This window comes from Glycine max, chromosome 3 (assembly GCF_000004515.6).
Source record: "Glycine max cultivar Williams 82 chromosome 3, Glycine_max_v4.0, whole genome shotgun sequence".
Classification (NCBI taxonomy): Eukaryota; Viridiplantae; Streptophyta; class Magnoliopsida; order Fabales; family Fabaceae; genus Glycine; species Glycine max.
In genome coordinates this window covers 46396553-46422304 of record NC_016090.4, presented here as the reverse complement: position 1 = coordinate 46422304, position 25752 = coordinate 46396553, and the positions used below count along the sequence as shown (strand labels likewise).

The window sequence follows — 25752 nt, the reverse complement described above, 5'->3', positions numbered from 1 at the left end:
GCACTGAACTTGGTTCTTTGGGGTCTTTAACTGCCGATGCCCATAAGTCGCACCTGCATACCCTTTATTCCACTTTGGATTGTCTGGATGAAAATCCTAATCTCTAATGTTTAAAGCATCCTTGTCCTTTCTCTTTGGGGGTGGTAAAGGATTAATTCTGAGGATGGGATGTGGGGTTCGTTTTGTCTAATAAATCGCAAATACCAAACATGACATGTGTGGTAGTGGTCACTGGTCAAGCAAGACTTATCAAAATATGTCCTTTTATTTTTTTTTGCGTGTGATGGTGCATATGCATATCGACATTAAGGCCCAAAGCAATATGTGGGATCCATCTAAGGAGAAAATATCAACTAAGAACTGCTCAATTCCATATGAGGAAGGAAATGGGCATATGATTGACCTGATAGGGTAATGAAGAAAAACCACATATTTGCTTGTCACATCCATTTTGGTTGTGTAGTTGGTACAAATTTAATGGTTAATGCAAGCCTACCACTAGTAGAGAGACTTAAAAATCAAAATTATTAGAGTTCAAATTATCCACAACACTTCATACCCAATTATATCATGAGTTAAACGAGAAATAAACTCAGCTCGCTTGTGTTTCTCATTTTTCATTATTCATAGACCTATCGCTCAGCACAAGGTGTAGCATCAGAGTTGTACCTAACCCAACCCACCAATTCATTTACTAATTTCCTTATGTTATTATCTCTCACTCTCTCAATTCTAATGCATCTATGGAAGAAAGTGCGTTGTTGTGTAGGAAAAATATCATTGTCAAAATTGCCGAGCACCTCTTCATCAACTATATGTGACTTTTACTTGCCATGTCAAAAGTTATGTCTGTATTCTATACTGACATGTACGTAGATATTAAAAAAATTGTTTATGATGAATCTTAATCGAACTGAAAATATAGAAAAAATAATTTTAAAAAATTAAAACTATTTAATCATTTACTTTAAATATTTCCAAACATTTGTTTAAGATTTCAAGCTGCTCCTTAACATCCAGTGATTGTTTATTTATTTATTCACCTTGTAATTGTAAACAGATAAAGTAGCATATTTCTAAAACCAACTTTACACTAGTTTTCCCTAATTAAGATAGTTTTAGGTTAAAAACAAAAGATAAAAAATATTTTTTAATTTTTTTTAATGCATATCAAATACTTTAGATTTGAAAACTAGTGCCATTATATCCATACTTATCTAGTTTTTCTGAGTTCGATGACAAATACCCCTAATTAATCTGCACATTTTCTTCCAATTTTTTTCTGATAAGTATGAGCTTCAAAATAGATTCGGTACGGAGAAGGATCGCAAGAAACTGGGTTGTAATTTGAAAGAAAAAAGAAATTGTGCATGATCTCAAATATGTTACTCAATCGGATTAAAAACTTTCCATATTTTAGTAGTAGTTCTTCGATGAAACCAAAGAGGATTTTTTTTTTTTGATAAATGATCAATTTAGTCTTTGTATTTTATACTCACTAACAATTTCATCCTTGTACTATCAAAATTACTTATTTAGTCCACAAATGTTAAATGTCATGATAATTTGGTTCAAACGTTAAAATCATTTTGTCTCCGTTAACAGCCATAGCCTACATGGCTCAAATTGGTCTACACAATAAAGCAAGTGTATAACATGTAAAGACTAAATTGTCATTAAAATTAAAGAGTGTAGAACACCACAAAAAGTCCTTTGGTGGACATTTCCTTTTCTCAAAGCCAACTCCATCCACCATACCATACCACATTCCTCTCTCCTTGTTTTCGCAATGCACACCATTCTCAACGTCGGTTGCACTTCCTCTTGTGGCCACTTGCGAGAACACAGAGGTTTGCCACGTGACCCGAACGTAACCATCCCCGCCACCCAAGACCTAGAATGTGAACGTGACACACATCCTTCCCAGCGCCAGTTGCGCTTCCATTTGGTGGCAGCTTGCAAGAAGGCAGCCTAAAGAGATGCGGCAAGAACGTAGCGGGAGAACGGTGAGAACATGATGGGAGAACGGTGAGAACACGATGCATTATGAGAATATACATTTTTGTGGACTAGTTTGTCAGTTGGTAATATTTGTTAGGGATCAATTTGTTCGTAAGTATATACGTTTTGGTGGGAAATTTTTAGAAAAAAAGTTCATTTGTACATAGATGTTATGCTTGTTGTTTCGAAAATCAATACATTAAAAAAATAACAATTTAATCTAAAATAAGGTATGATTGGGAGGCATGCTAATCCATGAAGACCTCAGATATTCCAAAATTGGCACAAGTATCAGTTTCGCACCCATATCCAAGGAGTATACTCCATTTTTTTTTTTTTAAGAAATGATTGAGAAATACATTTGTGATACGACTTTGATGCTCAGAGAATGGCTCTAAAATTGCCTATCTTTTCCTATGCATCCTTAAAGCTATAGTAAAATAGTAGGCAATGTAGAGAAAATACTTGAGTAGGGCTAACGATTTTTGCAACTTTCCAATATGGGGAAATTTCGCAACATGTACATGTTAATTGGGGAAAGAGTATATTCTGAGGGTCTTTCTAGCATTGGCAAGTCTAATACTTCCCTAGCAATGGGGAAGTTGACTTTACTGGTTATTAGAGGTAGCTTTCAATTTTCAAAATTATACATCCACCCCTCAAAAAAGTTAAAATTACAAATTCAATAATTATAGATGTATCCCAAAGAAATCGAAACTGAAAAATTGTTTTGTCATCAACTCTTCACTACCAAAACATTAACCGACTCTCACCCAATCACTGCAGCCAATGTCATAAATGTTTGACAATTCACCTTCCATGCCCATGAAATGTGAGAAAAAGATGAGCAGTTGAATAATCCCCAAGCGAATAGTAGCAGTTAGAACTACTTTATTTAAGACTTCCTTTTCCTCCTCAATTGACAACTTGTGTTGTGACTATTTATTTCTTTTATAGGTTAGAGCACTCTTTTCTTTCTCTTGCTTTCATCTAAATATACTACTGTAATCGGAGGACTAATTTGATATATATTTTTTGGCCATATTATAAATGAAATTTCTCACAACACTCTGGCTGTAGGAAAGATGTAGAAGTGAAGTTTCCTCTACTTTCGGGAGAATCTGATGTACCTCCAAACTATATTGAAACTGAAGAGGCGGTGAGGAAGCTGAATTGGGTAACCTCTTAACTTGCTGCAGATAAACAGAGAGCAGCAATTATTGGATTATAGAAAAAGGAAACTTCACTAGGCAAGCCTGAAAAGTTATTATGGAAAGTTACTTTGCAAGACATGGCAACAACTAACCACATCCAATTGTGTGCATTAGCTGTTAATTTTGCAGTCTATAAGTTCACGAGGGATATGCCCCAAAGAAAGTAGATAGTTGTGCATAAATAGACATGGCATAGTGAACTTCTTGATGTAACTTAAAGAAGGAGCTATGCAGCCTATGCTTGCTTACTGTCTGGGTCTGTTGATATGTCTGATTCTTAATTTCAATCAGGAGAAACCATGGATAGTTAGCTTCTCCATTTGAATGATGCAACTTGCTGGGGACTGTCACTTTCTTGAAATGAACATTTGTCACATGAGCACATCCAAATTCTTGTGATCTTCAGTCTTATCCTCCAATTCCAACTCGTTCTATGATTAATAGAGATGCAACATGCGTGGCTTTCAGTTTCACAGCAAAATGGTCTCTGAAAATTAAAGTACAACTACTTCACTTCCACCCACACACAAACTTTGTTTCACTTAAACCATCAACTTTCAGTAAAAGTCCTGAATATGTTCCGTTAAGTATTTTTTTGAAATTTTCACTTCCAAGTTCCAATATTCGTATCATCATTCCAGATATTTTACTCATTGGTGCAAGCTCAGTTGAGTCACTGCTACGAACTATGCCAGTGTTGATATGCATAGCCTATGAACAGCTGCTTTGTGGCGCCATTTACATCCGTTGCAAGTTTATAAAGGTGTTTATTTTAGATTTTGATAAAATTGATTTAAAAATACTGATTTTGATATAATTGATTTAAGAATTTATTTTTGGTAGATTTTGAGAAATTTTGTTTGAACATGATATTTTAAAAGTAAATTGAGAAAAACAAATTTTGTTTGGTTGACAAAAGAAAACTACACAAAAAGAGATAGTAATTTATAAATTTCATACCCAAAATCAAATGATATTTTGCCCACCGCAATTTTCACAATCAAACACATGCTATCGTATTTGGTTTGGTGGTTTGGCGTGGTCACTGCTTGAGGCAAAACTCTAGTTGTCTTAATGAAATATTTAGCCTTTTTATAAAAAAAAAACATGCTATCGTACAAAAACAATTTGCTACAGTTAAAGGTGATTCAAAATTAATTTTGGACATTACCGATGCGGGCAATTAGCCATTAGCTTGAAATAGCCAATTAAAATCATGAACGATATCGCCACTAAATGTGTATAAAAAAAAAGTTATTAACAACTACTATAATTAGGACACTTATATACTCACCAAAAAAAAAGAGACACTTATGTGACACATATATCAAACCCTGTACCCCCTAAAAAAGGCCTACCTTGCCTGCCCAAAAAATAAACAGGTTTTGTATACCCTGGTTCAAAATACAAAAGCATGTTTGTACAAGCAACTACTGGGTAGCACCCTGAGTATCAACTTCTGTAGGTATACGCACATCCTCTTCTGATTTCCTCTCATTAGTTTGTCTGTCATTTCTTCTCCAGCAATGTTTAGAAAGATGCCCCCTCTTGCCACATACAGTACAGGGTACGCTCCTCGCAATAATTTCTGGCCTATTCCTACACATTCCGAGTGCCGGCTTATAGTCAGCTCTCCTATGTCCACCTTTATAGGCCTGGTGATATCCTCCCATACTGTAAGAATATTCGACCACTCGTTTTACTCCATAGCGATATTCTTCCTCTATCTGTATACGTTCCATTAACTTCCGGTAAGGTAGATACTCCTCACGCATTAACTTGATGCAGAAGTCCTTCCAGGATGGCGGAAGCTTTGAAATGATGGCACTAACATGAAAGTTGTCATCAATAAAAATTCCAGCAGCAGCAATAGAATCTGCAATGCCATTTAATTCTCGGATTTGCTCAATAACTGCTTTCTCCTCAACCATCTGAAATTCAAGATACTTTTTCACTTGAGATCTTTTGGTTCCGAATTCCTCATACAGATAAACCAGTTTTAACTCTTCCCATAAATCCTTAGCACTCATTTTTCTGTTTGCATAGAGGTTGTACAGAGGATCAGATAAATGGCTCAAGATATTGCGTTGACATGTCAAATCATCGTTCAGCCATCTCCTTTCTGCAGCCTTGGTTGCAGCAATGTCTTCAGCCTTGGCACTTTTGCCTAGTGTAGGGTTCGGGCATGGTTCATCAAGCACATAGTCAATCTTTAATTGTTTCAAGAGTAATTCCATCTGCGGAGCCCAGAATTGGAAATTCTTCCCATCAAAACGGATGACCTCAATAGGGACGACAGGCTCAAGAGGAGCAACATCAACAACTGAGTTTGATGCATCTCCATTTTGCTTACCATGAGGCTCAAGAGGAGCAACATCAACAACTGAATTTGATGCATCTCCATTTTGCTTACCATGAGGCTCAAGAGTAGCAACATCAACAACTGAATTTGATGCATCTCCCTTTTGCTTACTATTAGGCTCAAGATAAGCAACATCAACAACTGAATTTGACACATCTCCATTTTGCTTACCATTAGGCTCCGATCTACATAGTGTTGATTACATGTTCTAGGTTAGAATAGTCTATGAATAAATGTTTTCACTGCTGTTCAAAAGCAATTTTTACCATGCACTTATATGCATAATCAAATACCTAGCAACATGTTTTCTTTTCAGCCAAAAAAGTCAGCAAATATTCAGAAGAATACAGAAATTTCTCCAACTAAACTACAACAAAGAATATCATATAATTCGCAGTTAGTAAACAATCAACACACCAGGAGAATAGAACCAAAAATAAGCATTCTGCACATATGCACTCAGCAATTTCTTCACCACCACATTTTGACAATTTGGTGATCAATATCATTTGGAAGCCATAAATTTTCATGTTATTACATAATAGCTCATGTGTCAACATTGAATACTCACCCTATCCTTTCTTCCATCTTTTTGATAGCTTCCTCTATGGCAGGAACACTCTTCTTGAAGGTCGACCATTGTTCCGAAGATAAACTTATCCCTAAAATAAGTAGTACAGGAAAGGGACATGTTTAGTTTCAAAATTCAGAATAATCAAGTTCTCAGCAAAACAGAGCCACATATATATGGAGACAAATTCAGGGACCTCAACTCCAATACTATTTTATTCATGTAGCAGCTAGCCCGACACAACAACAATAGCTTTTTCCCATTAGATGAGTTTAGTTACATGAATCACGTGATATCGTTGGACTTGATTAAAAACAAAATTCTCAAGGATATAATTGATCATGAGATCCTTCAAAATAATTTCTTTTAATGTAATTCTTGGCATCCCTCTACCACTTTTCACAAGGCTAAAAAAATGTGATTTACCCTCCTCGCCTTGCGTCTAGTGACCTTTTTTACACATGTCGAAATCACCTTAAGAGTGTGTTTGGTAGGAAGGAAAGAAATAGGAGAGAAATATGCTGAATATAAATAGGCATGGTAGTCAAACTTGAGATTCCATTCAGACTCAAGAAGGAGTCACAAAATTGTAAATCGTGGAATCATAACCCAGCGTATTCTACAAGATTTATAAAATTAATATGTTTATAAATTCTTATATATGCATTTAACATAGTATATATGAGAGGAAAAAAAAACATTATAATACACATCAAATACTTAATTAAGCATAAATTCATAATCATAGATCCATAAGCATATATAATGAGGAGGAGGGTTAAGGAAGATGGTTGTGTTAGGCCCTTGGCAGCCAACGTAAAACTCGCCGTTAGACTTATCATGGATCAATCACAACAGATCCATAAGCATAAGAAAGTCAATCACTAAAACTCCATATAGAATTCATAAATGATAAACAAAATCCACACCTAAAATCTGGTCAAATTCTTGAGGTCATGGGTTCAAATCCCGTCTCCGCAACATTTTGAATTTGATAAAAACAAGGATTCACTAAATGAAAAGGGGCATTATAATGAAACAAAAAAACTTAAAATACTGTCCTAGTGCTTAGTTTCTACTCCTAGTACAAACCACAAGACATGAACACCAAATGAGGGAGTAGCAGAAGGGGTTGGGTTTGCCATCTACAAATTTCAATCACAGAAACAAGCAGGTCATAATGCCAAAACCACGGATTGCCTGAAACAGAGCAGTGGCTCACAGAAAATAGGGAGAGAACTGCACAAACACACCTGCAAAGGAACAAGAGTTGACCTCACACGTGGGGGAGAAGAAATCTGACACAGCAGAGGAGGGCTCTGGTTGTGGTGGTTTGGGCAGCAGAGTTTAAGGGAGTGTTTGCGCGAAGTTGAGAATAAATAGATAGGGTGTGTTTTCACAATTTGGGATTTAGTTATAGAAGAGTTGGTTTTGGGGCTTTGGTTTTATCTTAGGCTTTTAGAAGCCCAAAAGGAGGAGGAAAACTGACCCGCCAAACAGAAACGCGCAATTCCACTTGCGCAGCGCTTCTACCGAGTTCAGAAATTTCAAATTCTGCATGTGAAAGTACTCGCCCAGCCATAATAGACCTGCAGAATCATGGCAATCACTACCATGGAAATAGGATGAAAGAAATAGTGAATGGAAATAGGTGAGAAATAGGGGTGTTTGGTCCTTAAGAAATAGGGAAGAAAGAAATAAGAAAAAGAATAAAAAAATTGTTAAATTAAAACAACTGATTTGCAAACTCTTGCAATCGATTGTGCTTGACAGGAAAATCAATTGAAGTATTTGTGTGTGCAGTGCTTAATCGACTGAAGAAGTGTGCAAGGCTTAATTGATTATTGATTTAAAAATAATCAATTGTCGGATATCCAAAATTGGTTACATACGAAAAAGCGATATTTGGCACTAATGATAATCAATTATTTTGGGCAATAAATGCATACTACTGTTCATTTCTGCGCACTTTTGTGGAGAAATAAAAAGGTGTGCCACACCTTTTTACTTCTCTTCCTCCTCATTTCAACGCTGCCAAATGACCCGAATTTCCAATCTCCAAGCTATTTGTCAGCCTTCCCTGCTCCTCCCCACCCCCATCCACCACCCCCCAACTGTTTCTATGCTACCAAACTCACTGTAATTGATTTTCTGTCATATTTTCCTCAACAATAGCCACACTAGTATCTCCCCGAAGCTAGCAAGACACAATGACAGAGATCATCACGCTATAATGAAACAACCTTATCATAGACCACTGGGCATTCAAACACATAATTAAAAATGTAACTCAACTAAAGACATTCTAGGTCATATATATATATAATCCCTAAAAAAATACTCATCAATGAGTGTTAAGGGAATTCATGCACTCAAATAAGTAGAAGAAAAATAAGATATCAACTATGTCTAATAATGTCAGGGGGCATAGTTCATGTGAGCAAATTCCAGCAACATTTACAGTAAAAAAAGCAGGAAGCAGCGAATTCGTAATAGCAAAGCAATCATGTAATTACCTTTCGAACCAGGAAGTGGTTTTCCATCTTTCATATAGAACTCCCTAATTGAGACCAGGGTTGTCCCTTTGAAATCTTTCACCGCCACGTTCCTCCTGTTGGACAGCTAGATCAAGCAAGCAATATCTACTCAGTCAAAGTGAAATGCAACATTTGAAAACATAAAAATACATCAGCAAATGCAGTTCACACATTGGAGTCATTCTCTTGATCAATTAAGTGAATATTAAACCTAATGAAACAAAACATGTTATTTAGGGTCCAGCTTTCAATTCCAAAATTCCAAAACTAATGAAACAAGACATGTATGTTCTAGGGCTTTTACTCCGTTGAGAATTGAATAGGAAGGAGAGATTACGTGGCAAATAACGCGTTCGGGATCATCCCTCTTCAGTTTGGGCAGCACCTCTGTCTCTCGGGACTCTTCTTCGTTGGCCACAACGACATCTTCCTTCTTCGCTACGTCGTCGTTTTTGGCGGCAATATCTTCGTTCTCCTTCTTCTTCTCTGCGTCTTTGGACTTTTCATTGGCCGCGACGGAGAGAAGAAAAGACTCGACGACGGATCTCACGAAGTGCTTACTGGCGGTGTCGGAGAGGTCGATGCCGAGACGCTCGGAGGCAGCGACTCGGATGGTGAACTCAGTGGCTTCTTTAATATTGGATTTCTTCAGAATATCCAACACCATCTCCTCCACTTTCCGTCGAGTTTCCGCTTCCATTGCAAAAAAAAACAATGAAAAACCCCAATGTATATGTGTATGCCACGTTGCACAGAATGAGGGGGGAAACACCTTTTATTCGAGAACATGGTTTTGTACTTTTGTTGAGGCTCAATATCCCGTGGCATGTGTTGTGTGACTTTGTCTGAAACTGAAACATTATATAAAAATAGGGTTCCCACCAACATTTGAACTCGAGTTACTGGATTCAGAGCAACGTCCTAACCACTAGACCATGAAACCTTACATTTTACCGTGTCCATTTTCTTAAAATCTATTCAATTTCATCTTACGATAAATTTTTTTTATTTGTAGGGTTTCATGATACATTTACAAAGACCTGGATGAATTATTATTATTATTATATTTACAAATCGACGTAATCTAGTAATAATTAAAAATTAAACTAAATTGAAAATTATTTATTTTCTTTTAATGATTTTGCTGATTCATAAAATACACCCTTCAAATGTATAATTATTGTTTCTATTTCATTTATCTTTATATACCAAATAATCTCTATAAAATTTAGTTTAAAAATAAGAGTTAAGTTTTCAAAGGTGATCATTATTATTTGTGTTGCTTTCATATGGAGTCCTCTATTAAGGTTTCTTGTAAGGCTTCCCATGAGGTAAAGGATTTGTTGGATTGCAGTAAAAAGAAAATCCAAATGAAAAGGAGAGAGTAATTCTTATAAGGAGGTGTTGTTGGATGTTCCAAACGAGGATGATTATGTTTTCTTTGAAGGGAGGATATTTCAAATGACGAGATGTTTGAAAACAAAATTTATGAAGAAAAGGAAGAGGTGTTCAACCCATGCCATTAAATAATAGTATTAGGGATAAAGAATTTAATGAATGGAGTAGTGCTTGGCATAGGGAAGGGTAAGCTTTGAGATCCTAAAAAATAAATTTATGAAAAAATGGGCTAAAGCTATAACAATACAAATCATTGATATGTCAAAGAATTATCATGTGATGGTTTTTTTCTCAAAGCATAAGCATGTCCATCCATGGATGATAGTAAATCACAATCTTGTTGTGCAAAGATAGAATCCTCTCTCTTTTATAAGTATTAACGAGGTGACCAAGGTTGCATTGCAATCGGTCACCAAGTCGAACCGGGCTCTGATACCATAAGCAACCACATAAGAGAATTTGACATTACACTTTAACCCAAAATCTTAAGGCTTAAGTTTATGAGTCTTCCTCTCACTTATATGGTGCTTAACTTTTTCACTTCTATTGAGATTTTACCTCACACTTATACTCCAACATATCTAACCACTTGATTTTATGGATAATTCTTTAAATTCAAATGATAAAAAGGAAACAAATTTTGGTTCTTGAATTTTCACGAGAAAACAGTTACAAAATAAAGACATGAGCGTTAAATTGAGAAAGAAAGGAAATGTATTAGTGACAAAATTGGTAACAGATTGCATGGACCATCGTTTTGTTTATAATATGAATTGCTTTCATATTGAGAAAAAAAAAATACCACGTTCTTAATGGGAGTGATGCCCCAAATGAGTTAAGAGGTAGAGGTAATATTGTGCAATCATATGATAATAAATTGAAAGAGTCAATGAAGGTCTACGATATGATTTACATTAATGTTGAAGGAAAGAGCCTACAAAGGGGAATCATCATGAAGAATCTAAATGAATAAAATAGTTGAACCCACAAATTTGAATAAGGGGCAAGAGAATATGACTTCATCTAAGCCATCAAAGGTGGAGGATGAACGACAAGTTATGATAAAGACCCCATCAACAAAGCATTACATGGAATCATTCATCATGATTTGAAATTTTTTGTCAGTGAAATTCAAAAATAGTGTTACAAAATTATATGAAATAAGATTTTGTTTAGATGTTAGTGCAACATAATATATGATTTGTTTTAATGGTTTTGCTAACTATATTACCTAGTTGATAAACCAATTATATATTGTGTTAAGAATGAATTATACAATAATGAATAAATAAAGTAATAAAAACTAATTTTTATTTTAATTTATCTTTTGTGTATTGTGTCTATGTGCTTAAACAAATGAATTTTAAATAGACATGCAAGAATAACCTTAAAGTGAGATATAAAAGAGAATAGAAGAAATATTGATACATGTATAACTTGAACAAACATGTATGCAAACACATATACATTCATTAGTGTTGTATATGTTATACATCTAGCTCTCAACTCCATGTACCTAACTTCTCAATCCCTAAAAAATGCCCTTAATTAAACTTCTTCACCTCCAAATCATTCTAACTTTTGAAATTTCATCTTCACTTCAATCTCATGGCTCTACTCTTTATTTTTATCTTTGTTTATAATATAATCCTAATGCTATGTTTAGTAAAACTGGAAGTTGAAAAATTAGTTGGTAGTAAAAAATTAACTTATTAAATTATAAGTGTTAAGTAAAATTAGTTATTGAAATAGTTCAAAAATGTAAAATAACATATTAAAAAGGGATAATAAAAAAAATTGAATAAATATTTTAAGGATAAAAAATAAATAAACTATAAAAAATTAGAAATAGATATTTTAAAAAATATTATTTCAAGTAATGTTTAAAAAACACTAAAAATTACTAAAAAAATATTAAAAATTACCTTAAAAATTTATTTACAAAACAATCCAATAAAATTTTCAATTAATAAAAATAATTAAAAATTAATTAAAATGACTTAGTCTGAATGCACCTTATTCACATGTTGCGTACGTTTATTTCAAGTTGGGCCGACTTGTGTTGAAACCCATCATCCAATTTTCACTTGGACATATCACAAGAAATGAAAACAATTTGTATTTGCAATAGTTAAATGAAAAAACAAAAAAAAAAAAAAACAAATGTACTTGTTTTTTTTTAATGAAATGATTTAACAGACATAAAGACAGCATACTTGTTCGACAAAAATAATTAAAAATTAAAAAATTAATTCATTAAATTATAAGTATTTAATAAAAATTAATTATTAAAATAATTAAAAAGTATAAAATTATTGAAAATAATAAAATCATAATTTATTTAAAAATAGTAACTATAAAATTTGATAAATATATTAAATATATAAATAAAAAAATATAAAAAGTTATAAGTTAATGCTTTTAAATATGTTACTTCAAGTAACTTTTAAAAAAATACTAAAACCTATTGAAAAATTACTAAAAAAAGTTTATTTATTTAACAATTAAATGAATTTTTTATCTAATAAAAAAAGTTAAAAAATAACTTAAATATATTGCCGAACATAACTTATTTATGTCTCTGTATTCATTATTTTTTCAAACAACTAATTAATATTCATTTTTTCCTCTATCTCCCTATTCCTATATCACGTCTAAAGAAAAGAAACAATAATTTCTGAGTATATCAGTATATCTTCACGCATGACTGCAGCAGGAATTAACATGAAATACAATAAAGGATCGAAATACATAAAAGTTCTATTATTTTAACGTCTAAAATTAATACTACATGTTATGCTGATATCTCACATGATTTCTGTTTTTTTTTTCTATACAAAATTAAAGAATTAATATATGTGCACAAAATGCTTCATAAGGATCGGTGAGAAAGGGGACACAGAAGTCACGAGAATCCTCAAGCATGAAAAAATTAATTTTAGGATTCATGGTATGGATAAATATTCGGTATTTCCAGTATTCACTCCTAGAGTGATAAAACGTTTTAGGTTTGAGTTTCACGGATGGTGAATTGCGGTAGGTGGGTGAATCATGGATGGACCATGTTCTGAAATGTTGAAATCAAATGCTAAGGAGCATTGGTACCTAAAGAATTCGATGAAAATATTAAATGAAAGAGGGTATGGGTTTGGTTTTGAGATGACAAAAAATTAAATGCCTTTAATATATTCTTTACTTAATATTTTGGACCAATATTAAGAAGGTTCCTAATTCAATCCTAAAGAGCTAGTTATGCGCAACTGCTAGCATGAATTGAGCCTTTAAATGAGATAGCGTACTAGTATATACTAATGCGTTATGAGTGTCATTGAGATTCATTTTGTGCTGCAGTTGAATGAACCTTTCAAGTCATTTTCTCACATGCATGGAGTTATCACCCATCATCAACAATCCAAACTAACATAAATAAGACCAAATCCCTCAACATCCGATCAAATGTCCTCATCAGATGCATTGTGTTTAAGTTTCTTTATCAAGCCTAAGCTCTTCTCATCGTTTAGATTATGAGAAGAAACATGAAATCAACAGGGGTCTGCACGAGGAAGGGACAGAGAATTTGCACAATGAATATGGGGTTTTGCTTATGTGTCTATCTTTATATAAAACAAGGAAGACACATTCAGTTTGAAAACCATTAATATATGATAACGAGGCATAAAATAGTAAGATATACTTGGAAGCAAAGTTTTTCTTAATGCTTTTTTTTCTAATATCGTTCACAAAGATCATTTGGATATCACTATTATAAGTTACATTCCATGTGCCATTGCGAGAATGATTGGTAGCATTTTGTGCATTTAATCACCGGCCATATATCAATAGGTCAACGTTATGAACATTCACATTGGAGCATGATGAGCTTGTAGGGACATGGAGAGTATCCCATTGAAAGCTATTGTGGCGCACACCCGATTACTACGCGTTGTTCTTGCCTGCCAGCTGAATTATTTACTTACCAAGTCATATTTGTTGATGTGACAACTTTCACACTCTCATTAACAATGCTTCATTAAAAACCCAACTATCACCAAACAAACCATTTTGACAAAAAGTAAGAACAATTATGCTTCCAATTCCCGTAGTAACAACTAATAAGCATTCTGACAAGGGGCAATTTAGTAATTAATCCAAACCCACTATATCTATATGTCAAGCCTCACTAATCCAATTAAAAAGAAAACTTTACTAATAAAGTTATGTCGTCCACTACAGACGATTAAAGTGATTATTGACGTGTGCAATGTAAATGAGTATTTTAACTTTAGATTTAGCATGTAGGAAAACATTATTTAATCTTGATTTATATTTTATACAGATCAAATTTAAAGTTTCAACTTGATTTTATTGGAAAATAATATTGAAATTTGTTTTTTTTATTATTATTATCAGGATCCGTCATACGGCCTAATTCGTGTGTTGGATTTTATCAGCCCAAAGTGGCTTACAGTCAGAACCGTAGTTAACATCTTTGTATATAGAGCTTAAGATATGAAAATTTATAGTGTCTTGTAACTTGGGGCAGAATAAAATTATCCTAATAATTAATACACTAATATAAGTTTTTAAGAAGACTAAGGGCATTTTTTTTTTTTAAAAAAAAGACAGAAAGAAAAAAGACTATGGGCGTTGAACTGAAAATTGAGTTTGTCATAATTATTATAAACATACCAGCAATATCATAATATTATGAATGCATTTGATATATTCTGTCATTTTGGTAGGACTATTATTGATTCGAGCTTAGAATGCCTTTTGTAGATACTTGATACTCCGTCCATTCACCGTGCCATATACCTCAATTATGTTGCAACATCGACTAATTTCCAAAGTATTAAAGAGTTCAGATAAATTAACAGCTGACTTCGAATAAGTTAACATCTCGCTTGTATAGTTTATTCTGAATTTACTACAACATTTATTTTAGTTAGAATACTTTCACTTGTTAACTAATTTGTAATTTAATTATTTTTATAAATTTTTATTTGAATAAATTTTTATTTATCAATTTATCATTCGATAAATGTATTTATATTAAGCATATATGATTTTTTTTTTAGTGAATAATGATAAAAGGTTAAAAATATATAAAAATATTTAATAATTACTTAAATAATTTGAAATATTTTTTTATATACAATTCCAACATATATTTTTTTATGATTTTGTGACCTGTTATCCAAATAAATACCCAAAACCATATATTTTTTAACATTAAAAAACAAATGTAACGAATCAATTTGTCTGTCTATCTAATATAAAAAAATCACAATTTGTTTTATGTTGAATATAAAAGAAATTAACATATTGATTTAGTTGGAGGCAAAATTCATAATTTCATTTATTGTTAGGAAAAACAGAAGTCCCAGTGGTAAGTAAAGTATGTAAATTGTTGACAGTAAATGAGTGTGGAGTGTTTAATAACAGAAGAGGAAGAGGGTGTTAGGCTACCCTAGGCAACGTCATAATGAACTTTGCTTATTTATTCTCTGAGTGAGACTGGTGGCAACAATCAAGAATGGAAGAAGGGAATTGGGTTCTCTTCCTAACCCTGGCCATCAGCCTCTGTGTCTCCGGCGCATTCCAAATCCAAACCGAAACCTTGCCCCTCCACACCCTCCCTGAGCCACACATCCTCTCAGAAACCCTCTCAGAACCCCAAGAAACTCTCTCGCTCTCACTTCACCTCCACCTCCACCACATAGACGCCCTCTCCTCCAACAAAACCCCAGAGCAGCTCTTCCACCTCAGGCTCCAACGCGACGCCAAGAGAGTCGAAGCCCTCCTCAACCAAATCCATGCGCGCAGATCCGCCGGCTCCAGTTTCAGCAGCTCCATCATTTCGGGCCTAGCACAAGGCAGCGGCGAGTACTTCACGCGCATAGGAGTTGGCACACCCGCCAGATACGTCTACATGGTTTTAGACACCGGAAGCGACGTCGTTTGGCTCCAATGCGCCCCTTGCCGCAAATGTTACACCCAAACCGACCACGTCTTTGACCCCACCAAGTCCCGAACCTACGCCGGAATCCCCTGTGGGGCCCCTCTCTGCCGCCGCTTAGACTCCCCCGGTTGCAGCAACAAAAACAAGGTTTGCCAATACCAGGTTTCCTACGGCGACGGCTCCTTCACATTCGGCGATTTCTCCACCGAAACGCTCACGTTTCGAAGAAACAGAGTCACGCGCGTCGCGCTTGGCTGTGGCCACGACAATGAAGGACTTTTCACAGGCGCTGCTGGCCTTTTGGGCCTGGGCCGTGGGAGGTTATCGTTTCCGGTCCAGACCGGACGCCGTTTCAACCACAAATTCTCCTACTGCCTCGTCGACCGTTCCGCTTCGGCCAAACCCTCCTCTGTCATCTTCGGAGATTCCGCTGTTTCCCGAACCGCGCACTTCACTCCTCTCATCAAAAACCCTAAGCTTGACACTTTCTACTACCTCGAGCTCCTCGGGATCAGTGTCGGCGGAGCGCCGGTGCGCGGCCTCTCCGCCTCGCTCTTCCGCCTTGACGCCGCGGGAAACGGCGGCGTCATCATCGACTCCGGCACCTCAGTGACCCGCCTCACCCGACCTGCCTACATTGCCCTCCGGGACGCGTTCCGCATCGGGGCCTCGCATCTGAAGCGCGCGCCGGAGTTCTCGCTCTTCGACACGTGTTTCGATCTGTCCGGGCTCACGGAGGTGAAGGTACCTACGGTGGTGTTGCATTTCCGAGGTGCTGACGTGTCCTTGCCGGCGACGAATTACTTGATTCCGGTGGACAACAGTGGGAGCTTCTGCTTCGCGTTTGCCGGAACTATGAGTGGTTTGTCCATAATTGGTAACATCCAGCAACAAGGTTTCCGGATCTCGTATGATCTGACGGGTTCGCGGGTCGGGTTTGCACCGAGAGGTTGCGTTTGAGTTTTCTTAGGAAATGGGAGCAACTCTTTCCCTGCTGTTCTCTAATTATGAATATCAATTATTGTTGCCATCTCTTTCTTCTTTTGTTTTTTAATATTAAAAAACAAGGTTAGATTAGAGAAGGAGGGGGAGATCTCAATCTAGATCTGAAGGAGAAAACTAGGATTCAACAAAAGGAGAATGTTTCTGTTTGTCGCTTGTTGTGTATTTTATTTCCCAATCCAATCCAATACAATACAAGGGGTTATTCGACGAATTTAATCTTTCAATCGCTTGGTAGTACTATTACTGTACTAGATCAGTACATACTCGTGATATTCTTGTCTTCTATTTTTCACGTTTTCAAGAAATAACTGAAACTCATCAGTCAATGGTAAGATATTTTTGCCATTTCACATGTGCGTGCGTGCCTTTTCTCTTGTGGATCATACCCACCGCTTTTATATATTCTTCACTCCTATCTGTGCTGCGCTAATTGCGACTAATCTTATTGAACGTTCTTTCTTTCTGTTTGCATGAAAGATAAATCGCATCTAATTTTTATTCATTGAACCTGTATACGATTATTCAGATCTTCTATTAAAAATTATGATCTCAATTATCGATAGACTAGACTGACAAATTTGATAGATATATAGAATCTCGAAAATGAATGAAATGATGTGTGTACTACTACAGGAAGAAATCGTCGAAAGACAAACACGTACGGAATGACTGTCATTTTCTCATTTTGGGCTTCCGTACGCCCATGACATGCTTGTGATTAGGGCTTGGCTATTGATGAATTATTTCGATTTTATTAATTTTAAGCTTCAAATTAGATTATATAACAAAAATATCAAGTTCATACACCATCATTGACATAGTTGATAGATCAAACTTGGAACATATTTATGAATTTTTTTTATTAAAAGATATTAATTTCTTAAATAAATCTTAGGCCGAAAGATATTTTAGTTCACAACAAAAAAAATCTTAAGTTTAAATTTGATAGTTGATGTCTATTAATTTTGTCACAAAATGTTTATTAAAAATGTGAGACTTATAAGATATATTTTATTTTATAGTTTAAAAATAAATTTATTTTATTCATAACTTAAAAGTAATTTTCTCAGCTAAATTTTAATATCTCAATTAAAAAAAATAGAGAGTGAGAATCCATTTTAGACAACTAGTTAATAAGTCTTTCTCAATTATCTTAAATTACTTTCATTTTACCTTTACCTATACACGCTTGATCTTTTTAATTGTTTATATCCTTCAAGTTATCTTCTTCTATTATAGAGTATAAATAACAATGAAAATTGTAGCATTCTAGTTGGCAGGCGACCGTTATAGGCCTTCAAGCACTGAACCGTTTTCATTCGGTGCCTCATAATTAACTTATAGTCAATGGTCGGAGGTCGACCATGTTGATTATAACGCCCCTAAAATTGTGACGAGTCACTTTTCCAGCCTTACACCTGGAGAGTGTTGTGTGTCTTATAATGGGTAAGTAACACTTATCTTTAGTCCCTATCAACTATGATGATTCATATATACCTTGGTTGAAGCAGCCAAGACACATGCATGTTCTGGTGCCATAGTTCCGAAATGCCTATATTGCACATGCCACTACATATATAGGTCAAAATGTGCAAAGCATCAACCAGCTCATGCTTAAAAATTAATAGGTACGGGACAAATGGAGAAAATTGTCAAATGTTATGAGTTAAGTGGTAACTTTGGAAAGACAAAAGCAGTTGGTTCTTTTCTTTTCCACATTGATATGAAGTCTAGCTGTTAAAGAGAGATTATAAAGTGGAGATGGCACTATCACACTCACAATGATGAATGTGGAAGCGGAGGGAACCTGCAGAAATTGCACCAGCCTACCATTGTAGATCTACTTTGTGGGTAAGAATCTTTTTTGAGGGATAACAAATTAACAATCCGGCCTATGCAATTTGAGAAAGGAGGTTATATTAAACGTACAAGCAAAATGCGTTATTGACGTCCATATATAGAGTGGAATTTGGTTCGGAATTTACCAAACAAGTTCAAAAATACTACACTAGTTATTTACATCAAATAAATGACACGTGAGGTTCAGACTTTTAAAACTGAAGTCCCACTAGAAATTATCTAAAAAAAATGAAATTCTTATTTTGTAATGAAGATTTTTACAATTTTTTTTTAAAAAAATGAGACAAGTCGTATTTTTTATGCACAACTTTGTTTTAGTTTTTTTTAATCGAGTTTGGATAAGTTTTATTATCGTACATTTTTTGTTTTTCATGTGGAGTAAGTCATACTCTAGATGTATAACATTGTTATTTTTTTAAAAATCCTATACTTCAGTTGATTTATTTTAAATTTTAAATGCTTTTTGTAGTTAATTTTTAGGTTTCAAGATTAATTGAAATTTAGAATTAAATTATTTTACGTAAAATGTAAAGGCTTTTTATTGTTAATTTTTTTAAGATCGGATATTTTTTCATGATTAAGAAGAACAATAAATAGTTACTTCAGGTTCTAAGTTTAAACCTTGTTTCCATCCTTGTATATTTTTTTTATAAAAAAAAAAAACTTCTTCCATGTCAAATCATTAATCTAATATAATAATTTTCCGTAAGAACATCATAGTAAAATTGTGTGGGAGCATGCTAGTAAAAAGTTGGACCAAAACCACGCTTGGTCTTACAATATTTCCCAACACTAATGTGAACAAAAAAGGAATCGACACATTTTTTTTTTTTTTGAAATTCACATATTTAAATCTTTCTAAATAGACCAGCGGGTCTGCTTTTAACCCATCGAACTTGGGCCAATGTTACGGTGGTCCAGTTTTTTTTTTTTTTTTTTTACTTTGGGGGAACAGTAAATATGTCCTGTAGTATAGGTATATATAAATTTTGATTAAATTATTTTTTAAAATAAATTATGTTATGATGACCTTTATATTTTTAATATTTCATAAAGATAAATATATCCCCGTCTAAGTGTTTTACCTTTGTGTCTCTTTTTTGGGTCTGCGGGTGAAGGTTGTAGTTGTTGAAAAATTACATATCAGAGAAGTAGAATTGAAAATGTCTTGTCCTCGTTGAAGGTTTGTTCGGCGTGATAAAACATTTGATTGTGACACAAGTTGTTTGTCACTCATTATTCAAAGAATGCTCTTTTAGCACCTCGTTTTTGAAAGGTTGTTGTGCTATCCCCATCACCGATACATCAGAGGTATGCTTTGTGTCAATTTTTTTGCTCTGTGATGCGTTATTCGTTGTGTTGTGATCCAATATAATGTTCCCTGTTTTTGTTCTCATATTTTTTATATACTATTCAGTTTTCTGTTTATTGTAATAATACTCTAGGTCTCCGAAATTAGGGAATATTTCGTTTGTTATATGGTGTACTTTTATACCTCTGCATCTTGTTAGTAGTTTACAATTGATTGAGTGTGATTTGTGTTGGGCTTGATATAAATAGTGGGAATTATGGTTTTAGGAATGGAACATATTGATGAAGAGGTAGATGCAAATGATGAAAATGGAATAAATGAAAGGGGTTTCAGTTGTAAGTATTAAATTTGAAATGTTTGTGAATTAATATGGTTTAGTAATGATGCCTTGGTTAGTAACGTATTTTCATGTATAAAGGAATTGAATGAGACACGAGATGAATTTGAAGAGATTGAAGATTGTGGTGAAGAGGATGATGATTGTGGTTGTTCTAAATCTGAATCTAAAGATGATACCTTGTTGGTTGACAACTTAGAAGGCAATTTTTGCGAAGAAAGTGGTGAACCTATTCCAATTATTATAAATGGTTTGGTGGAAATTGTAAGCATAATATGAGATGTATTACTATGGATGAAGTCAACAGGTATTTATTCGGTGATCTTGAAGCAGTGTACTTGTTCTATTATTGGTATGCAAGGATTAATGGATTTTGGTGTAAGGAGGAGCAAAGTTGTGAGAAATTCTAAGGGTGAAAAAACATAGCAGACATTTGTGTGTTCTAGACAAGGTGTTCATAAGGATAGGAGGTTGACTGCAAAAACTAGGAAGCATGAGCCAAGAAATGATATAAGATGCAAGTGTTTGGCTAAATTTGTTCATGTCAAGAAGAATCATGGTAGGCGGGGAGTTAAGGAGTTCACTAATGACCACAAACATGAGTTGTTAGAAAAAGATTATTGTTCTCTTGTACCATCCCACAAGAAGATGACACCAGGTGATGTATTGAAAATTAAGAATCTAAGAAAAACTGACATAATGACTCCTCAAATATTTGGTTCTTTAGCCAACATTTCTGGTGGATATGACACGGTTGGTTTTTGAACCAAAGACCTTCACAACCATCTAGCTAGACAAAGAAGACAAAAGTTTTCAAATGCTACTAGAGCTTTAAAATTCCTGGTGGATATGTTTGTTTGTGATGAAACTGAGCAAACGTATGTGTGGTTGTTGGAGCAATTTATCGATACAATGAAAGGGAAGGCACTAGTGTTCATAATAACTGATGGGGATTTGGCTATGAAAAATGCAATTGAGGTAGTTTTCCTAGTGCAAATCATAAGCTATGCACATGGCTCCTAATTCGTAATGCCAATTCTAATGTGCATATTCCTGAATTCATGAAAGCCTTTAAGAGATGCATGTTAGGTGATTTTGATGCGAAAAATTTGAATAGTTGTGGGCTTCAACGGTAAAAGAGTTTGGACTTCAAGACAATAGGTGGATAAAAGATATGAATAACATGAAGTTTATGTGAGCCACTTCTATAATCAGAGGCAACTTTTTTGTAGGCATAAGGACTACCTCATGGTGTGAAGGATTTCATGATCACCTTGGAAAAATTTGTCAGCTCAAAGATAGGATTGTCAGAGTTTGTAGAACAATTTCACGGGCGTCTTTCTTATTTTCGCTTTAAGGAACCTGAAGCAGATTTTGACTTAAACTCTGCTCTGTGACTTTACAAACAAGTGTGCGGAAACTTGAGAGCTCATTTGCTAGTCAATTTATTAAGAAAAGTTTTCTTTTGTTAAGACCTATTTTGGCATGAGCTCCATCATTGATGAGGGTTAAAGATTGTCATGAGACCCCGATGTACAACATATATTCTGTTTCTATGTAGTGTAATAGTGGTTTAACACTTGCAATTCCAATATTAATAGTATTTAAAGTCAAACTAAACAACTCTAAAAATTTTGATCAGTTTTGATTGATTCAGTTCGGTTTTGATTGGATTTATAAATCTAAACCCATACATGAACGCTTTTGATTGGTTCGATTTAGTTTTGACCTAAATATATAAATGACCCTACCCAAACTGTTCGGATCGATTTGGGTTAATTCAAATTTGCGAGTGACCTGTGCCCGTGAACACCCCTACCTGAAAGTTACTTGGTTGCTAACTAAAATCTTCTAATAAAGGACCTACTAGCCATTGGCAATGGGTCGGGACGGGCACAAGTAGTAGCTACCAGCTACTCGCACCACTAGAGAAAATCTGCGCTCGTACCTATCCCATTACCCGATAGGTACCCGTTTAAAAATTACCCACGAGTTATTTTTAAACCTGTAGTACCCATGAATACCCATGAATATTTAAATTAAAAAATATTATTTACAAAGGTAATTCTTTTAAAAGAAGCTACCAAATAAATTCTTTATTCACTATAATATTTACAAATAAAATTATACTATTTTTTACAAGAATAATTAAAAATAAAATGTGTAATTAAGTGATTTTTTATGTAAACATTACGTCTATAATTTAAAAAAATTGTTTTGCATAAAAAAATAACAATAATATTATATGTGATGTGATTTTGAATAATTAGATTTAGATCAAATTTTTACTAGTAAAATGCATCCCAACAACTATAACAACTAAACTAAATAATAATACACATGAGGCTAATTATTTAATTTGACGGGTAATAGGTACCCGCGGTACGAATACTATGATATCCATACTTGTCTCGTTAACGAATGGGTAAAAAAATACTTACTACATGTTATCCACGGATATCCATTTAAACTATCTATTTACTTCCCATAACAGGTATTATATGTGGGTGCAAATTTTTTTCTCATCCCTAGATTTTATTCACAATGCTTAACCAATCAGAGCTTATAAATTCCTCATTATTGTTATTTAAAACAAGATAAACAAATTACAAAACCACACTAAAATTACAAAGCCACCAACTCAAAAAACTAACTAATTTTTTTTTTTGTTTGAGCAGACAAAGCCACAAAACATTACAATACCAATGGTAACTTCTTCATTATAATTATTAAACTTCTTCATTACAACTGTAACGTTTAATTTTTTTCCTAATAATTATACTACTCCACTACAATAATTGTGAAAAATAACAACTACATTACGACCCACACGTAACAAATACTTCTTTGCTCAAAAACCAAAAATGGCTACTTCAGACATAAAAACCCAATTACACTACCACACAACTGGCCCAATTACTTCCTTGATCGTCTTCTTTGCCAGCAACCTGGAAGCTGCTGTATCCAATTACACAAGGCTTCAACAAAATTTCGGCCAAACCGCAACAATATATGCTACCATTACAATACTTCAAAACAAACACAATAACCAACCTCGTGGTTAATGGGTGCCGCAAAAGAATTAAACCATTTTGAGTTGCGTCAAGATAAAGACAACATATTTGAGGCTTGTGGTGGATAACAAACACCAAAAGAAACACACCACCAAACACATAGTACTATGCTACACTCTCCTGCAAAATCACCATATTCTTGTCTACACACTCTCTCTCATGGGATGTATCTGATGGTATAATTGTAAACACAACAGTTCAAGAACAACATGGTTATTTACTTCGTAAAATAATAAATTATTTTATTATATTTATCGGCAAAACCTTCTACAAACATTTTTCCTTATCCATCAAAGACCAAATAAAACGAGGTCCACCGTGGCCCAGGCCTCGAACTTGGGGTAGCAATTTCAATTGAAAATTCACGAATGTATGAAACCTTATATATATGACTGACCGTACACAAATCGTGGCCACTATTCAAAGTTTGTATACAATGTTGAAAGAATACTCATTCTATTCATGCCCAGCGAAGCTACATGTGAATAATAAATAGAACACAGATTTCAATTATGCAGGGGGTATAGGCAAAACTTCTCAGATCGATTGTAGAAAACTATGCATTGTATGGGAAGAATAATGGGTCCAACGCATCTAAATCCTATCTTTTGTTCCTGAGCTAATATTTTTTTTTGTACAAACAAAAATGAATTTTAATGTTAATGTTTAACTTTCGTTACGAAGTAAACCACTCTAATTTAGAATAAGTAAATTAAAAAAAGTGAATCGCTACGACTAGTAAAAGGCCCATTTAGAATATATTATAAATAGTTTATTTGAACTTATATGTGCTATAAGTGTTTAAGAGAGTTTATGAAAAAAAAATTATGATTGTTTCACAAGATGTTTTAACTTATTAATTTCGGTGAGGTCTCTAAAAGATAATTTGATGAGATTTTTTTATTGCAAATGGATACAATATTTTATGAGAATTTGATTGTATTTTTTTTTTTAAATGAGAGGCTGAATAAAAAAATTATAATGTTTACATTCTTTAGAAGGATAAAAAAATATTTATTCACATATATATATATATATATCATATTTTTTTTATTACATTAACTTTATTTATCATCATTATATCTTTGGAGCGAATTTAATCCTCCACCTACATCTGTCACCTTCAAAATATTGATTGATTTAGATATTGGGTTAAATGAGACACTGACGGGTGAAAATAAGCTAAGGAGGTCCAATGAGGGTTTATAGCCTAATTCACCAAGTTTGACTTTTTTTTAGCCGTCATCAAGTTTGACTTAAGTATATATCACTTATTAGTTAAATGGGGTCGATGGGTGGCTAATTGAGGATGTCTTTTATTATGTGTCGTGTGTGAGCTGGTAGGATCAATACTACCAGAAGATGGATTAAAGTGTTTAATGACTTTTGTTTATGAGAATTTGATTTTTTTTTTTAGAACTTAAGAGTTTTAAATTGAACAAAATTGATAAAGAGACTTGATTAAATAAATTAAAAGATTAAGAAATCTGATTATAATAATTATATAATTAAAAGAATAAATTTGAATATAAAAATCATTAAGAAACCAAAATTTTAAATAAATTATAGTAAAAAAACAAAAAACATGATCAAGTCTTATTCTATTAACTTGATTAGTATGCATTCACGGTATAATTTTTTTTTTTTACTCTTCTTCATTTATAGATTATTATGGTTGATAAAATTATTCACTTTTATAATAGCATAATTTTTTTCATTTATAAAAATAAACTCATTATTATTTATAAAATACATACTATTTTAAATTATTAATATTAGATTTTTATTTTATTTTCTGTATTTAAAATTTAAGTTAACATACATATCAAATGAATTATATTCATTTACTATACATAATATTAAAATTATGTATATTATATTATATTGACAATGTAGACAAATTTACAAGATTACCTAATTACATATATTATATATAATAAATTTAATAATTTTTATAATAATTATTTTAAAAATAATATTTCAAATAATTTCTAATTAATTAAAAGTATAAAAAATTTTAAGTAATATTTACCAAGATTTCAATAAATAAATTCATATTAAAAAAAAATACTATTCTCAGATACTCTTTAATCTTTTTGAGATCTGTCATGTTACCTGT

The 25752-nt window shown here is 33.6% G+C and overlaps 2 protein-coding genes and 1 long non-coding RNA gene across 3 annotated transcripts; 2 read left to right on the top strand and 1 right to left on the bottom strand.

Moving 5' to 3' along the window:
• Positions 1 to 4423: 4423 nt before the first annotated feature.
• LOC100818901 (uncharacterized) lies at positions 4424 to 9522 on the bottom strand. The gene is made up of 4 exons (XM_003520826.5): positions 9023 to 9522; positions 8665 to 8770; positions 6149 to 6239; positions 4424 to 5762 (listed from the first exon to the last, which is right to left on the bottom strand). The coding sequence occupies exons 1-4, from the start codon at positions 9383 to 9385 to the stop codon at positions 4646 to 4648; spliced, it is 1677 nt and encodes a 558-aa protein (XP_003520874.1). The 5' UTR covers positions 9386 to 9522; the 3' UTR covers positions 4424 to 4645.
• A 5957-nt stretch (positions 9523 to 15479) lies between these two features.
• LOC100818365 (aspartyl protease family protein 2) lies at positions 15480 to 17261 on the top strand. Its single transcript, XM_003520825.5, has one exon. The coding sequence runs from the start codon at positions 15620 to 15622 to the stop codon at positions 17003 to 17005; it is 1386 nt and encodes a 461-aa protein (XP_003520873.1). The 5' UTR covers positions 15480 to 15619; the 3' UTR covers positions 17006 to 17261.
• A 2394-nt stretch (positions 17262 to 19655) lies between these two features.
• Positions 19656 to 22136, top strand: LOC102662514 (uncharacterized). The gene is made up of 3 exons (XR_413711.3): positions 19656 to 20221; positions 20489 to 20557; positions 20641 to 22136. It is a non-coding gene; the product is annotated as an uncharacterized lncRNA (long non-coding RNA).
• The last annotated feature ends 3616 nt before the right edge of the window (positions 22137 to 25752 follow it).

Bases quoted from the DNA above. Each gene is read 5' to 3' on its own strand.
- LOC100818365 (XM_003520825.5), top strand. From the start codon at position 15,620: ATGGAAGAAGGGAATTGGGTTCTCTTCCTAACCCTGGCCATCAGCCTC.
- LOC100818901 (XM_003520826.5), bottom strand. From the start codon at position 9,385: ATGGAAGCGGAAACTCGACGGAAAGTGGAGGAGATGGTGTTGGATATT. The intron at 8,771-9,022 runs GTAATCTCTCCT...TGCTTGATCTAG, and splicing joins CCGAACGCGTTATTTGCCAC to CTGTCCAACAGGAGGAACGT. The intron at 6,240-8,664 runs GTAATTACATGA...TACTTATTTTAG, and splicing joins ACCACTTCCTGGTTCGAAAG to GGATAAGTTTATCTTCGGAA.